Source organism: Colossoma macropomum, unplaced genomic scaffold (assembly GCF_904425465.1).
Source record: "Colossoma macropomum unplaced genomic scaffold, Colossoma_macropomum, whole genome shotgun sequence".
Classification (NCBI taxonomy): domain Eukaryota; kingdom Metazoa; phylum Chordata; class Actinopteri; order Characiformes; family Serrasalmidae; genus Colossoma; species Colossoma macropomum.
Genome location: NW_023494791.1, coordinates 393,758 through 409,009, shown reverse-complemented (window position 1 = coordinate 409,009; position 15,252 = coordinate 393,758). Strand labels below are relative to the sequence as shown.

The window sequence follows — 15,252 nt, the reverse complement described above, 5'->3', positions numbered from 1 at the left end:
AACCTCTCTCAGCTGCTCAAACTCCAGCTCTTCGTTAACGTGGATCAGACGTGTAGATGCGGTTTAGGACTCAGTATAACTCACTGACGTTGATCCGTCAAAGCTGAGTAGATGCGAGTCTGACCGTCCACGTCAGATTCAGGAGACTGTCGTGTGACAGTGAAGCGAACTGTGATTTGGGCGCAGTAGATCAATCAGCTTCAGAATCAATACCTTATTTACATATCATTTACATATCACACCCTAACTAACCCTCGTTTACATAATACTTTACATGAAGCACTCCCTAATTCATGCAAATATGACAGCGAGTCATTTCATTCATTAAAGTCGCACTCGACGCTCATGAGCCAATGTTTGTTCCTGTAGACGTAGTTTGGGGTTGAGCAGGAGGTGCACTGCTCCCCCTACTGGCCACAGCTTAAGTAGCTTAACAGTGTTAAAATTACAACGACTGAAAAGAACAAAATGTCAAATGAACAAAATGCTAGTAAAATGATGTGATTGTGTGATTATTTTCATAAAACTCTGACTGACTGAGCAATAATACTGCAGTTTATGATAACGCAAGGTATAAACAATAGGGGTGAAACGGTACACAGGAGTCATGGTTCGGTACGAGTTCAATATAACAGAGAAAAGCAACAAACTCCCCAAATGCATCAGGCTCGGTTTCTTTTCATTCATTCTGAACAGACAGTAGTGCAGGGTAGTGCAGTTTATTCCACCTGGAGTCGTATAGCGCCCCCTGAGGAAGCTTTAGCTGCTGCAGCCTGTAATGGGTCATTCACACTCGACGGGTCAGTAACGTTCACTAATCTGTGAAAGTTCAGCTTCAGCTGTGATTCTGTAGTTCGGAGCAGAAACGCAGTGACGTCTGTGAGTGTTGGTGCTGAATCTGTTCAGAGGAGCAGAAACACTGCAGGCTGTGTAGAGAATCAGACTCGCTTCACTCCTTTAACTCCAGCCTGTGTCTTTAAATTCTCTCTTTACTGACCTCGATAGCTGCTTCCTCCCCTCTCACTCACTGTCCACCTCAGACCCAGCCCCTCAGCTGATCGGGGTCAGGGGTTATGACGCTGCTGCAGGTATGAAACCCTGATAGGCCGGATCGTTCAGGAGAGAGGGTCCCCTGCGGACCACCACTGCTAACCTGCTAATGGCTACATTTGGTTCTGCGTTACGTTTATCAGTCTTCACACATATTGAGTACTTCCCGTACGACTGCATGCACAGAACCACCACACCCATACCGACGAATACACGGACCATTAGCAGACCATGCTAACGTCAGCCGGTTTAGCTGAGTGTCTGAGTCAGGGATGTTTGCCACACTGCAGATGAAAATGAAAGCAGACCCTCGATCACCTCCCGCGGTCTATTCTGCTTCATCTGTAGTGGGACACTCTTTTTCTGAGACAGCGAACATAAAGAAAGAGCCAGTCTTTTGGGGTTAGCATTACCCTAGCACAGACACCAGAGTACTTCTGTTTCCTCGCATTGCATTTCCTCTCAGTTCCATCAGACGACACCTCCAAACAAGCCGGGTAGCAGCTGATGGTGAAGTGTGAACGACTGTTATTTAGGTATAAAGCAAATGACCTCTTATTCAAGTTTCCCATTCCATCTTAAATAGTGGAAAGTTGCTGCTCCATTTAAGGTGGAACAGGAAATCTGAACAAAAAGCTGCTGAATAAGAAGCCAATTTCAGCCTCGAAGAAACAACATTTAGCACTGTTTTTGCCTGGAGTTAGAAAGCTACACTAAGTGTGTATAAATAAATAAATAAATAAATAAATAAACATACATATATATCATTTTTACTATTTTGCACACAAAAAAGGTTTAGTCAAATTTCAGCGCAGAGCTGACTGTTCATGTTTTGTTGATGTTTATATCTCACAGTGAGTCAGACTGTGTCCTAAACCACACCTACAACTCTGCTCCACCTTAATGAAGACCTTGTGCGGCTGAGAGATGTTTTGGGGATGTATTTATTATTTACACAATGGAGTTGGGTGACTATTGACGTTTGATCTGCGTGGAAAACTCTCTCTTTTCACTGAGCCGTTCATTTAAAGCAGAAAATAACCCCCCAGCAGCAGCACAAACAGTCTGACTGCAGCTGTCAGGGCAAAATTACAGTAAAACACATTTATTTCTAGTCTCTCCTGGATTTGAATGTAAATGATGCCAGTTAATTATCCCCCGTCAGATGGAGATAATTATGATAATAATAATAATAAGGTTGTGAGCTGCATTCTCATACTGTACACTTACACAGAGTCAGATTACGCTACAAACGAACAAAGACAGCGATGTGGGCGGAAAGAAGACGAACAAAACCACACCGTCTCACCTTCTCTGTTCAGGGTGGGAGTGGAGGAGGGTTAGGAGGAGTGGCCAGTCTTCAGGAAACAAAGAGAAACAGCAGAAAGAGAGAGGAGACGCGGGCATGTGGCAGCAAACAGAGACGCAGATTAATCAATCAGGGTTAAAAACAAAAGCATCAGTGAGAGACAGACAGAGAGAGAACAGGTTAGCAGACGAAAGAGGCCAGAAGAACATTATAAAGAATGAAGATATTCATCCGAGAATGTGTTTAAACAGGAAAAGATCTCCAAAGATCTCCATTTCATTGTCTCTAAGCTGCACATACAGTGTTGTAACTCCTCTCTGGAGCAGAGGCGGAGCAGGTGGACATAAATAACATTGTAGTTTACAGGACTGTAAAAATTCAGAGACGCACTTTATTTGTTTAATTTACAGTCAAAACGGCCTTTAAGTAAAAGCAGAAACATAAATTTAACAGAAAATAATACAGAAACCTCAACAACTACATCTGATATCATATGTCTGAGTGTTCTGCATGGTGAAATGGTTCTCCAGATTGACGGAGAATGCGCTGTAGATGGTTTGATAGAGCACCAAAAAGGGTTAAAGCTTGTATACAACAGCAGAACCCTTTTTGGTGCTATATAGAACCCATTTTCAAAAAGATTTTATATAGAACCAACACACTCTCCATCAATCTGAAAAACCATTTTACCATGCAAAGAACCACTCAAGCATGCAAAATGTTCCATGAGTGTTCATGGTTCTATAAAGAACCAATGTCTTTACTAAAAAACATCTTATTTTAAGAATATAGTAGAAAAACAGCTGCTTCATTAGTTCTTTTAAACGGGATAAGAACTTCTGTAACAGTCACTACAAAGTTGCTGTATCTGCTCATGTTCTGGACTGAAGGTCACGGTTCCCCTGAGCTTACGACGGGAACCATCACTCTGCCCTAAACTAACGCTCTGTCACAGAACGGTAATGCTGTGTTATTCGGCACATATAGAAAGATCTGCACGTTTTAGAGTTCCTGCTCTGGAACACCCACTTCAGTTCAGTAAAGGTTTGTTAATGAGCTGGTTAGTTGGAGCAGGAAGAGCACTAGAACAGGAGGTTCTCCAGGATTTGGAACCGCTGTGCTTATCAGCGTTTCTATATTTGCAGCGTGTTTATGAAATGTAGCACCGTGTCGTCATTTTGATGAAAGTGTTTTCTGCATTTGCAGCTCGTTTTATTTGCAGTTTGCTGGGTCTTTCGCTGTATAATACTCTGATGTGGAGATTTTAAATGTTCTCCTAATGTAAAAAGCCAAATTCAGCTGCTCTCTTAAGGAAAACGGACAGAATAATGTTGTGGTTTTGAGCTGCGTTTACTCTGCTGTGAGATACGCTGACCGCTGAGTGCAGCTTCAGATCAGACCTGATCAGTGATGACCTGATCACAGACTGTCACTGTACAACTGTTCACACAGAGTAGCAGAACTTCTCTGTGGTGATGGCTGACTGTCTTAGGCCCAGTCCCATTTTACCCCTTGGCCCTACCACTCAGCCCTACCCCTCGGTTTGGGGGTTCTTGTCTAGGGGTAGGGTGTCCCGATTCTTGTTGAGATAGAGGGGTAGGGTGAAGTGTTGGGGCCTCCAAACGGAGGTTTTTCAGAGACTCCAAACAGAGAGTTATGAGAAAAAAAGAAAAAACCGGCGAGATGGAGAACAAGAGACCAGAGAAACCCACAAATGTGAGAATTTTCTCTGTTAAAAAATTACGATAACCACTGTTTTATCTTAGTTTAAAGTCGTTTCAGTGTATTTTGGTCCTTTTCATCATAACAATCATAAAAAATCACTAGTAGTGCTGACGTCTCGGTAGCTAACTAGCTACATTTCCCGTTCCACCTTAAACGGTGCAGCAGTTCTGACGCCTGAATGTAACTGCTGCACCATTAAAGCCACTACAGCCTCTCAATGACCTTTTCACTATTTTCACTATATATTTTTATGTGAAGTAATTCTTTGTGTGATACAATGTGCAAAAAAAAAACATAAATAATAATAATATGTTTATGGTTTTCCGCCAAAATCTCTTTCTTAAAAGTGTCAGAATTGTGCTGAGTGTCATTTGAGAAAATCTGAATTTTCTGAGCAAAGTTATGCAATTAGTTTACTTTTTAATTTTTATAGTTTAAGTTGCACTATTTTGTCCTATATTATGATCTTAAAAGTTTCAAACATAAAATAATGCCAGAAAACTATCTATTGAGAAATTTAGGTAACTATCTCTATACTGAATCTGTATATATGGTTGAATGATTGCTCCACTTCACACTTTTAGACTTTGGAAGACATAAATATGTATGATTATTTTTATTCTGATGCACTGAATATGTATTCACATACACTGTATTCACCCATTCACATATACTGTATTCACCTTTTCACATACACTGTATAATAACGTGTATTTATTATCTCTCTTTATAGGAAAATAGTGGACTGGGGCACAAAAAAATGCCTGACCCAATAATACAGTCCTAAAGCGTGAGAAATGTGTAAGGTGTATATAAATGTACGAGGTGGGTCACCTTGGTGAATTCAGAGTTTTGCAGGTTGACCTCTGAACCCCAGCAGCCCCCCAGAGCGGTGAGCATGGCGCAGTCGGCTTCCATCTTGGAGAAGGGCTGAACCTGCGGACAGGGCTTCGGGGGGGAGGGGAGATCCTCCGGCTCAGAGTAGGTGGGAGTGTGGAGCTGGAGACCCCGCAGGAGAAGGTGGCACGCCTCCAGATCAGCCTCCCAGATTCGCTCCAGAGCCGGACTTCCGCAGCTGACCGGAAAAGATCAAACAGGCTGTGATAAAGTGTCGAAATCATATACAGCTTTTTAAACAGTGATGAAAATGAGAAGCTGTGATTGACGGTGTTCCTCTCCAAGAAACTGACAGCTTCCTGTTCACCAGCTTCTTACTAGAACGTTCCGCTCCACCTTAAATGGTGTTTACAGGAACCAGAATGTGGACTGAGAAGCTGGTGAAGCTTCAGTCTTGTTCGCTCTTCACAAACACATTCAAACAGTGAAGACATCAGCTGTGTGGAACTATTTAACAGTTTCTATGAGGAACATTAGAACGATCTATCATCTCTGTTCATGTGGAGCATCAAGACGCCCAAGATCTTCTCCAACGCAGGTCTGATAGAACCTGACAACACGACTCGATACACAGAACCCAGCAGGACAGCGGAAGCAGAAAAGAAAGTCCTGCAGCGCCGACGCCGTCTCAGATTATCACACGATCTAAACATTCAAACCACGGACTCAGAGCAGAATCACTGACATTTACTTCGCTGAAGAACCCTTCAAGAACTATCGTTTTTAAGAGTGAACGGTATCTTGAATATCAAAGCTAGTTAGAATGTACTTACCTAACTAATACGATACTGTTTTTAACCCTCTATTGCACGATGTTGCCTCAGGGCAACAAACTCATTTCCCTCACTTTACAGTAATATGTATATTTAAAGACAACGACAGGGTCAACAATAAAAGATAAGAGTACGTCAATAAAAAGCATGTGCTTGGTCATACTATCTCTTTAAACCTCTATTTAAACATTGAGTATCAATTTTTTGTCATGAGATTTTGCAGAAATATGTTTGTTGCCTAGAAGCAACATTGTGCGACAGTGGAATGGATTTAGCCAATCACAAGCCAGGTCTCACCACTTCAGGGAACATGGCTTTATATCATTTCCTCCCATTGTTGCACAATGTTGCCTCAAGACAACATACACCAAAAGAACCCCTGCACACATTATTATTATTATCTTGAATGTTTTTTAATTTAATAATTGGGTCTAAAAAAATAAATCAAGGACCATTTTATACAAGAATGTTTTTTTTTTAATTGCTCTCATAATGCGTCAGTATGATACAGTATCGGTATTCGTGCACTACACTCTTAAAATCGATGGTTCTACAAGGGTCCTTTAGTAAAGAAAATGTTTCTATATAGAACTATGAACACTCACAGAACCCTTTGCATGATTAAATGGTTCTCTGTTTTGTGAAATGGTTCTTCAGATCGATGGAGGATGTGTTGTATATGGTTCTATACAGCACCAAAAATCGTTCTGCTATTGTTATGGTACGAGCTTGTAACAATAGAAGAACGCTTTTTGCCGCTATGTAGAACCATTTCCAAAAAGGTTCTATATAGAGCCATGTACACATTCTCCATCAATCTGAAGAACCATTTCACCATGCAAAGAGCCATTTAAGCATGAAACTGTTTTCTTTACTAAAGAACCCTTGAAGAACCATGTTCTTTTAAGTGCAGTATTGTTATCAGTGCACTGCGCTACTGCTATTACCCCAAAAACAGCAGTCTGCCTCAAATTCAACCCCAACAATGAACAGGTAAGCAGTTCTCACTACAGCGCTATGCTGAGTGAAACCCAAACGGGCATCCTGAGGACCAGTGAGGACCTCTCCTCCTGTAGACCCATCTCCACGTTTCCATGGTGAATAGCGGAGAGGAACTGATGGCGAGCGGGCGGGAGAGTGGAAAAGTGAGCGTTCCCCTCCTTCTCTGACTGCTAGACAGATCACCTTGGCAACAGACAGAGCTTCAGGCTTTAAAACAGGAGCTCTGTGAACAGAGCGGACAGGGAACCATATGCTAAAGCCTCCTCCAGACGGCGGCACACGGCGCCTCGCTGAAACGTAATGAACGCTGCAGTTCTGTGGGGGAGAGCTGAGATCTCACCACGCTAAATTACACCAATCTGGGCCTCTTTCACCTCCTGAGAGATCCGAAACCGAGTAGCAGCTTCTGAAGCGCCAGAGGAACTGATGATTCTAGCAGGGCTGAAACAATCATTCAACATGATGGGTATTTGTGGGCCATATGTGCAAAAATGTACATCACAGTATAATCAAGATGACTAATATATATATATATATATGTATATATACATACACACACACACACATACATACATACATACATACATACATATGGGGAAATTGTGGGCTGGAGGTTAGGGAACAGCCTTGTGACCGGAAGGTCGCCGGTTTGATTCCCTGAGACAACAGTACGTGACTGAAGTGCCCTTGAGCAAGACACCTAACCCCCAACTGCTCCCCGGGCTCTGTGGATAGGGCTGACCACCACTCCAGGCAAGTGTGTTCACTGCCCCCTAGTGTGTGTGTTCACTAGTGTGTATGAGGTGTTTCACTGCACAGATGGGTTAAACGCAGAGGTGAAATTTCCCCGCTGTGGGACTAATAAGGGTCACTTACCTATCACGGTGTGGTGTATTTCTGTATATTTTATTCAAATAAAACCATTTTGGAAGCTTAAGTAAACCTTTTTGTAGATTAACAATACTATATTATTCTGGACGTCCGTTCACTTTTAATAAGAACCATATTTAACTGAAGTGAATCTAAAATATTTTTATTGGGTGAAACAGTAAAACCAGAGCTGATCAATATACAGTCAGATGTCAGTGTGTCTCTATAACCCTAACGAGATGAAGCAGAGTGTGTGTAAAGCCCACAGAGGCGTCTCTAAACACTTAGAACCCTTTTTGGTGCTTTATAGAACCATATATAACACATTCTCCACCAATCTCACCATGTAAAGAACCACTGAGTTTTTAGTTTAGTTGTGTTAGTGTCCTTTATAGAACCATTGTCTTTACTAGAGAACTCTTGAAGAACCACCTTTTTTAAGAGTGTAGACTCCCTTAATATATAAGTATACTTAGTCTGTTATATTGTGTAACACACAGAACACATCAGTTCAGCAGAACTGCAAGTTCTTCATCGGCAACTCCCTTAACTTCCCCTAAAATCCCTTAAAATCTCCTAAAATCCCTACAATAATTTATTCATCTCATTTTTTCAGTTTAGAAATGTCATTTCCAAAACCAGGAGCCGTATTACAGAAACCTCTTAACTCTGAAATCTGATGTGGTCTCCATGACGACTTCAGTACAGACTGAGTTTAGTTCAGTATCTATTACAGAATAAGAGTCATAATCTCATCATTAACTCCAGATAAGAAAACATTCTAACTAGACTAGACATCCTAAATACTGTCCTAACTTTAGGATGAACCCCAACAGGGTCCTCACTTCTGTTTAAGCGTCTGTTTCTGCTGTTTGCCGCACAATGTTCCTCATTCACCGACCGTTCTTAAGAAGACATTTCTTCTTAAACGCACTTACGCAGTGAGAACTTTTACATTTACAGCATTTAGCAGACACTCTTACCTAGAACCACTTACAAAAAGTGCTTTGTCTGCGTAGAGAAAGTATCTTTGCTAGTATAAACAGGTTAGAGAGAAAGTCAGTCCTGAGCTCAGATGAACAAAAGTCCATGTTGATACAGAGAAAAGGAACAGAGTTAAACACAGAGCAGCGCAATGCATTACAATAAACACTCAACTCAGTGCTCACTTAAGTGCTGTATTAAGATATGTGAGAACAGTTCTGCGCTTTAAGAACACGTCATGAATCTGACGTAGACTTTTCCTTAGGACCTTTCTCAAGAACACACTTATGAACAGACTTAGGAAGATTTTAAGAATGAGGACCAATAGTATTGTTTTCAGGCAGCATAACCAGTTTATAACAGCATAATGATGCTACATTTATTTACACTGTAAAACTGGTTTCACTCGTGAGAGCGAGTTTGTTTAAAACTCCGCAGTTCAGAAAATCCCTGACGACTCCGTCTGTCTCCCTCACAGCACCTCCGTCTGTAGATCAACCTGCTGAATAAAACACTGCTGTGATGTGAATAACGAGCCTGTTTATAACAGTGCGGCGGGCAGAGTGACCAAAGCCTTAAACGGACACTGAAACGTGGGCGATGCTCCTGTTAAACAGCAGGGGGCGCACTCAGTGTTCTCTTTTTCTATTGAGGCTACTAAAACTTTCAGCTCATTGTGCTTCAGCTCTGTTTTCCTGTGTTTCACACACACAGTGTCTGTCTGTACTGTAACTTACATCTCACTTCACATGAGTTTAATAACGTTTACGTTTCAGCTATAGTTCCTGTGTGCTTATCATCGGTTGCTTGGTAAGCGTTCTTTAGTAAAAGGGAATGGTTCTGTTTAGAACCCTGAGTTCTGTCTAGAACAATCTGCATGTTTACGTGGTTCTCTGCATGGTGAAATGGTTCTTCAGATTGATAGAGAATGTGTTGTATGTGGTGTATGTTGTATGTTGTTAGAGTATTAAGCTTGTAACAATAGAAGAACCCTTTTTGCTGCTATGTATGTATTTTCAAAAAGGTTCTATATAGAACTGTATACAACACATTCTGCATGAACAGTTTAAGCATGCAAATGGTTACGGAGTGTTCAAGGTTCCATATAGAACCGTTTTCTTAACTAAAGAACCCTTGAAGAACCATCTTTTTTAAGAGTGCAGTTTCCTATATGTGTCCAATATAAGGCAGGATTTGCTTCTGTAATATGAATCTGTAAACAGTTTTATCTTGAGCTGGTCAGATCTTAATCTAGAACTAAAGATGGAAGTTCTCTGTACCGCGGCTCCTGAAGAGGACTGAAAAGGTGGAACGTTTTCCATAACGCAGTGAACAGAGGGAATAAGAATCAGTTGGGAAGAACACGAAGATGAGAAAAAAAGAGCTCCTACCTGTGCAGTCGGTCCTCCAGGAACTCAGTGTACTTAACAATGTTCTCCTTCAGGTTCTGCTCTGTTAGGAAAAGAGAACCTCCATCAGAACACAGTAAATAAAACACTGAGACACATGCTCCTCTTCTCCTCCACTTCTCCTTTCTTCACTTTTTATCCTTTTATCCTCCTTTTCTCTTCCTTTTCTCCTCTTCTCTTCTTTTCTCCTCCTTTCTCCTTAAATATCTTAACGCTCCAGTTGTAGTGATCTTAATTCCAGGTTAAACCGTTTCTCTTTTGTGTTCTTATGATTGAGCTCTAAAACCTGCACTGTATTCTTCCTGCACTTTACCATTAATATGCTAATTTTAATAATCCTTTATTGTACCTTTATTACAGCTTCACTTTCAGAGACTCACTTTCAGTTTCTCAAAGAAACCTGCAGCCTGGATGAATTACAGGCATTAGGATGTAACTGGAAAGCTAACATCAGCTTTCTAGCATTCATCTGTAGTGTGGTCTGTGTTTATGTTTTGGCCGAAAAAAATTTCAGTCTATTTCTAAACAAAAACACTCCACTAAATTCAGATTCCAAGTCTGGTGTGGATCCAGTAGCTGATGTAGCAGTCTGAGCTGGTTTGTGCCGCAGGAGCAGCGTTAAGTACAGTAAGCTTTAATGTTTTTTTTCTGCAAAGATTTGCTGTTGTATTCCTGAAGAGGGGAGGATATGAAACCTAAGCACTTTTGCCATGTTATTATGAGAAAAGCAGTGAGAGCTCCCCCTTCTGGATATTTGTATACATAAGCCATCAACTAGGAAAACTCAAACTATGGTTCAGGCGTTAGCAAAGTGGCCAGGCGTGAAAACAGCCTAAAATACTCACTTTTAGTATCATAGGAACACTGTAGGATTTCACACTGCGTTCCTGGGACGTCAAACTCTACTACTGGACTAACGCGTAACCGTACACCTGCGCGGCGTCTCTGGAGGCCGTGACTCACCGTACTGAGCTTCTCTCTTCTGCAGTTCCTTCTTCAGCTGGCTGTGCTGCTCCTTCATGCGGGCCAGGTCGTGGGCGCTCCCTGCGCTCAGGGTCTGAAGTCTCTTCGCGAGCCCCTCCAGATGATCCCTCTCCTCGTATACTGACCTCATCTCTGCCTTCAGCTCCTTCGCAGTGCTGAAATCACTCCCTGCACCAACAACAGCAAACGACCACCGGGAGGTCAGATAAGAGTAACGGCTCGTTTCTTGTAGTGTTCACTGCTCCGCCATGACGCTCTATGCTTGATGTCGACTAGTTCCTGATCACATGATTACGACACTAATAACTTGGACGCCTCAGAGAAGACAGCAGGTGAGGTGTATCTCTAGTTTCCTCAAGGCAATGAGATCCAGGGCTCGTTGGGAAGGGCGCGTCACGCTCTACTGACCTGTGGAGTTTGGCTTTGTTCTAACAGAGCTTCAAAGATCAGATATTGAACATCTTTATCTTCGATTTCCTGAAGACTACAGTAAAAGTCCTGTGTGTTTGGAGAGGGAGCGTAACACCCTGTAATACTGTACAGTGTGAAGTCAGTTACTCTTATTTTTGCTGAGTTATGATGCTCTAAATTTCTCTGGCTCTCTGGACCTTCACCACGGGCGAGCGTCTCGGCAAGGCCGTCTAGGGTGCGCCTAAGTTGGATACACATTTGCGAGATTCCAGGGTCCGTATCCCTGAAGGTTCGCTGGAAAGGACGTGGTACGCTCTACTGATCCGTGGCTTCATCACAGATTTTTAAAATCGCTTGTTCCAAAGCGTCATCAGCGATTAGTCGACATCGACTTGACTTCAATCACATTAGAGTCGATTTTTAAAAATCTGAAGTCGTGCAGCCCCTCGATTCTGGTATTTCTGAGGTCAATAAAAACTGACAAAACACAGATCCGATAAAAAAGGACACAGAATAATATCTGAAGCCATGTGATCAAAGGGCTGCCACAGAAATGATTTGCAGTACAGTGAATAAAGTCACGAGTGATGTGAAAAACTAGACAGTACTGAAGTATCTGGCTGTACCTGAAATAGCTGCCAGCTTGGCCTCATGCAGAGCCAGCAACTGCGTCTCACTCTCACTAACTTTCCTCCTCAGACTACCGCCCAGCCTCTGACTCATCACCACCTGAGAGAGGGAGAGACAGACGGAATACATAAACAGAGGAGAAGACAGAGACCACCCTTCGTTTATTTAGATGACCAGTCAAAACAGCCAATAAGTTAGAGTTATTTCGAAAAATAACAGGCCTCTAAAAGTAGTGACCGATTTTCACAGATCTGTTTCTCAGTGTTACTGACTGGCCTTTACCGGTTGTCGGTTACCATTGGTTAATCAAATACTTCTGTCCAATCAGAGACAGGCTTTTTTGTCTATATTCAATGTTTAATATTAGTTGTAAAATCTTATCTTCTATTCATATCACTTTTGTTGTGTTACTGTTTGCTGTCCGGTGTGGTCCAGAGGAGGATGGGTTCCCCTTTTGAGTCTTGGTTCCTCTCACAGTTTCTCCCTCTTGATCTGAGGGAGTTTTTCTTGCTGTTGTTGCCAGTGGTGACGCTCATCTGGGGCTTTTCTGTAAAGCTGCTTTGTCTTAAGCACTAAAATTTACTGCGTCACTCTTTACCTTTATTACAGCTTCCATTCTTTTCAGGAGACTCACTTTCAGTTTCTCAGCTGGACTCTGGGATGGTCAGTCCACTATTTTAATATAATATACAAAAAAATTATTTTAATATAATAAAATATATTAAAATAATTATTTTAAAATTATTAAAATATATTATATTAGTTGTGTAGGCTTTGTGTGATTTTCTGTTAAATATATGTGTTCTGCTTTGTACTTAACGGCCTTTTGGACTGGAAATTAACTAAACGAAGGGGTTTCAGCACAACTTCAGCACATTTAGGGAGCATATTTACACTTCTTTTGGCAAAACAGCTAACTGGCGTAAACAGTAGATAATAGATGACAGTGTCACTGTGAGGAGGCCTTACTTTGGCTGTTGCCTCTTTTATGGATGAAGTCAAACTCTGCTCCTGCTCCTGTAATCTGCAGGGAGAAAGATCAGACGCAGACAGATGTCAGACACAAACAGGAAAGAACTGCTTTAATATCAGATTAAACAGCCTCGGTGACTTCGGGGGCTTTTCAATAAGTGACACAATTAATAGCGTAACATGGATTCTATGCGAGTCAGGAGAACGAGGGAGCATCATCACCTCGAGTCACTCCTCAAAATTTCACCAGCAAAACTTTCAACAAATATAAAATAAATGAAGAACTTTTTCACCATCAGGGCAATTTAGTAAGAAGATAAGCTGGAGTCTATCGTGGGCACCCTTTAAAAAGGTGGTCCTTCAGGGGTTCTTTGGTAAAGGCAATGGTTCTATGTAGAACCATGAACACTTAAAGAACACTTTGCATGCTTAAATAGTTCTCTGTATGTTGTTCGAATTGATAGAGAATGTGTTCTGTATGGCTCTATGTGGCAAAAAGGGTTCTGCTATTGTATACAACACAGTACTTGACATCAAGAAACTAGAAGAACCCTTTTTGGTGCTATATAGAACTGTATACAACACATTCCCCATCAATCTGAGGAACCATTTCACCATGTAAAGAAGTTTGAGTGTTCATGGTTCTATATAGAACAATTGGGCCTCATTCACCAAATGTTCTTCAGAAGAAATTTCTTCTTACGCAGTTTTGACGAAGGTTCTGACTCACCGATGTTCTCTTATGTGGGATTTGTTCTTAGGTAAGAACAGAATCTACACACAGTCAAGAGCACAAAGGCGGGAACAGTTCTGCGCTTTACGAACACGTCATGAATCTGACAGAGACTTTTTCTTAGGATCTTTCTCAAGAACACACTTAAGAACCAACTCAGGAAGATGTTGGAGAGTGAAGCCCTTAAAGAACCATCTCTTGTTAGATGTTTGCTCTGAACTCATGAGTGGTTGTTATCGTTGTGATGGTGTTTAGTCTGAGCTGCAGGTTAATGAGGTAAATAAGGTGAGGCAGGTAAGAGAACTCGCACTGCTGTATTTAAACACCGGAACCCAAAAATCACAGCATAAATATGAACACCTCTCTGTGATCAACAGCCCGTCAGCTTTTACTGTCAATTCAAACTTTATCTGAATCGTATTATTGAAAGAGGAAACTGATTTTTCATTTAACCTGTTAACTGTCGCCCCATTGCTGCCTGAAATGGCGTACCCAAAGTAAAGGGGGCGCTGTTCCCTCATACTCTGGGCTACAGTCGTGATGTTGGTCTCATTTGAAAGGAAACACTGTCCACCATCAAAATGACTGAGTCACCGACTCAGAGTAACAGAGTCTGTAACGGAGGAGTTTATTTCCTCCTGACTCAGATCTCTGAACTGATCTCTGACTCTTGCCGTGTTATCAGACCTCATGTTCTGGATGATGGTGTCTCTGTGGAGGCGGAGAGGCTCTGAAGGTGACGACACTCAGATCTGATAGTGTTTGATCGTTCGGCGCTGATGCTGTTAACGAGACGATCGTCACTGCTGTGAATAACGGATCATAAAACGGTTCGTGGGAGTCGAATCCTGAGATGCTAAGCTCTCCGGTTTACTGCATCTCTGCACTGCTGGACGATTTGATGCATAAAACTGATGTTTTAAACCCAGAAGTGACCGATTAGACAGAACTGTGCCGGTGCTGATACAGTGATCTAGAACAGGCTTTTAGGACAGATGCAGAAAAGGCCGCTTCTGCTGTTTAATCTGCTTTGGCGTGATCTGAGAGCCGCTGATGCGTTTAGTTAATATGTAAAGTATGTGATCTCACAAAGACGGAAATGGGTGCATTTATTTTTTTGAGCTGAAACACATCAATAGGAGTATAATTTACACGTCAGCCACACTTTGTTGCTACTCTTAATAAACAAATCGATAATAAGCTCTTATTGATCTAAACTGCACTCATTTCAGAAAAAAATTGGTGCATCCAGCAATAACTCCATTAGATATAATCGATAAAACTTTATTGATCCCGAAGGGAAATTGCAGAATAATTCAACCTCCCTCGATCCCATCCTCGTCGAGTGAGGTTAAATTATTCTGCAATTTCGCTTTGGGATCAATAAAGTTTTATCGATCTATCTGACGGAGCCTCGAGCCTCTTTATACAGTGAAGGGAAACAGCAGCACTCAGAAAGCTCTGAATCTCCACACTGATCCGTTTCGCTCTGGCCAACCTGGA

General features: G+C 41.7%; 1 protein-coding gene across 3 annotated transcripts in view; it reads right to left on the bottom strand.

The window, feature by feature from the left end:
• Positions 1-15,252, bottom strand: part of disc1 (DISC1 scaffold protein) — a 51,838-nt gene that overhangs the window by 13,796 nt on the left and 22,790 nt on the right. Inside the window, exons 7-12 of one of the 3 annotated variants that reach the window (XR_005007396.1) lie at positions 13,014-13,068; positions 12,041-12,143; positions 10,983-11,171; positions 10,002-10,062; positions 4,919-5,159; positions 2,360-2,408 (exon numbers count right to left, since the gene is read on the bottom strand). Coding sequence is in view for 2 of the 3 variants with exons in the window: in XM_036573602.1 (XP_036429495.1) it covers positions 4,919-5,159; positions 10,002-10,062; positions 10,983-11,171; positions 12,041-12,143; positions 13,014-13,068 (649 nt within the window). In the remaining variant the exon portion in view is untranslated. The remainder of the gene's footprint in view (positions 1-2,359; positions 2,409-4,918; positions 5,160-10,001; positions 10,063-10,982; positions 11,172-12,040; positions 12,144-13,013; positions 13,069-15,252) is intronic. The other 2 variants (XM_036573602.1, XM_036573603.1) reach the window with 2 other exon arrangements.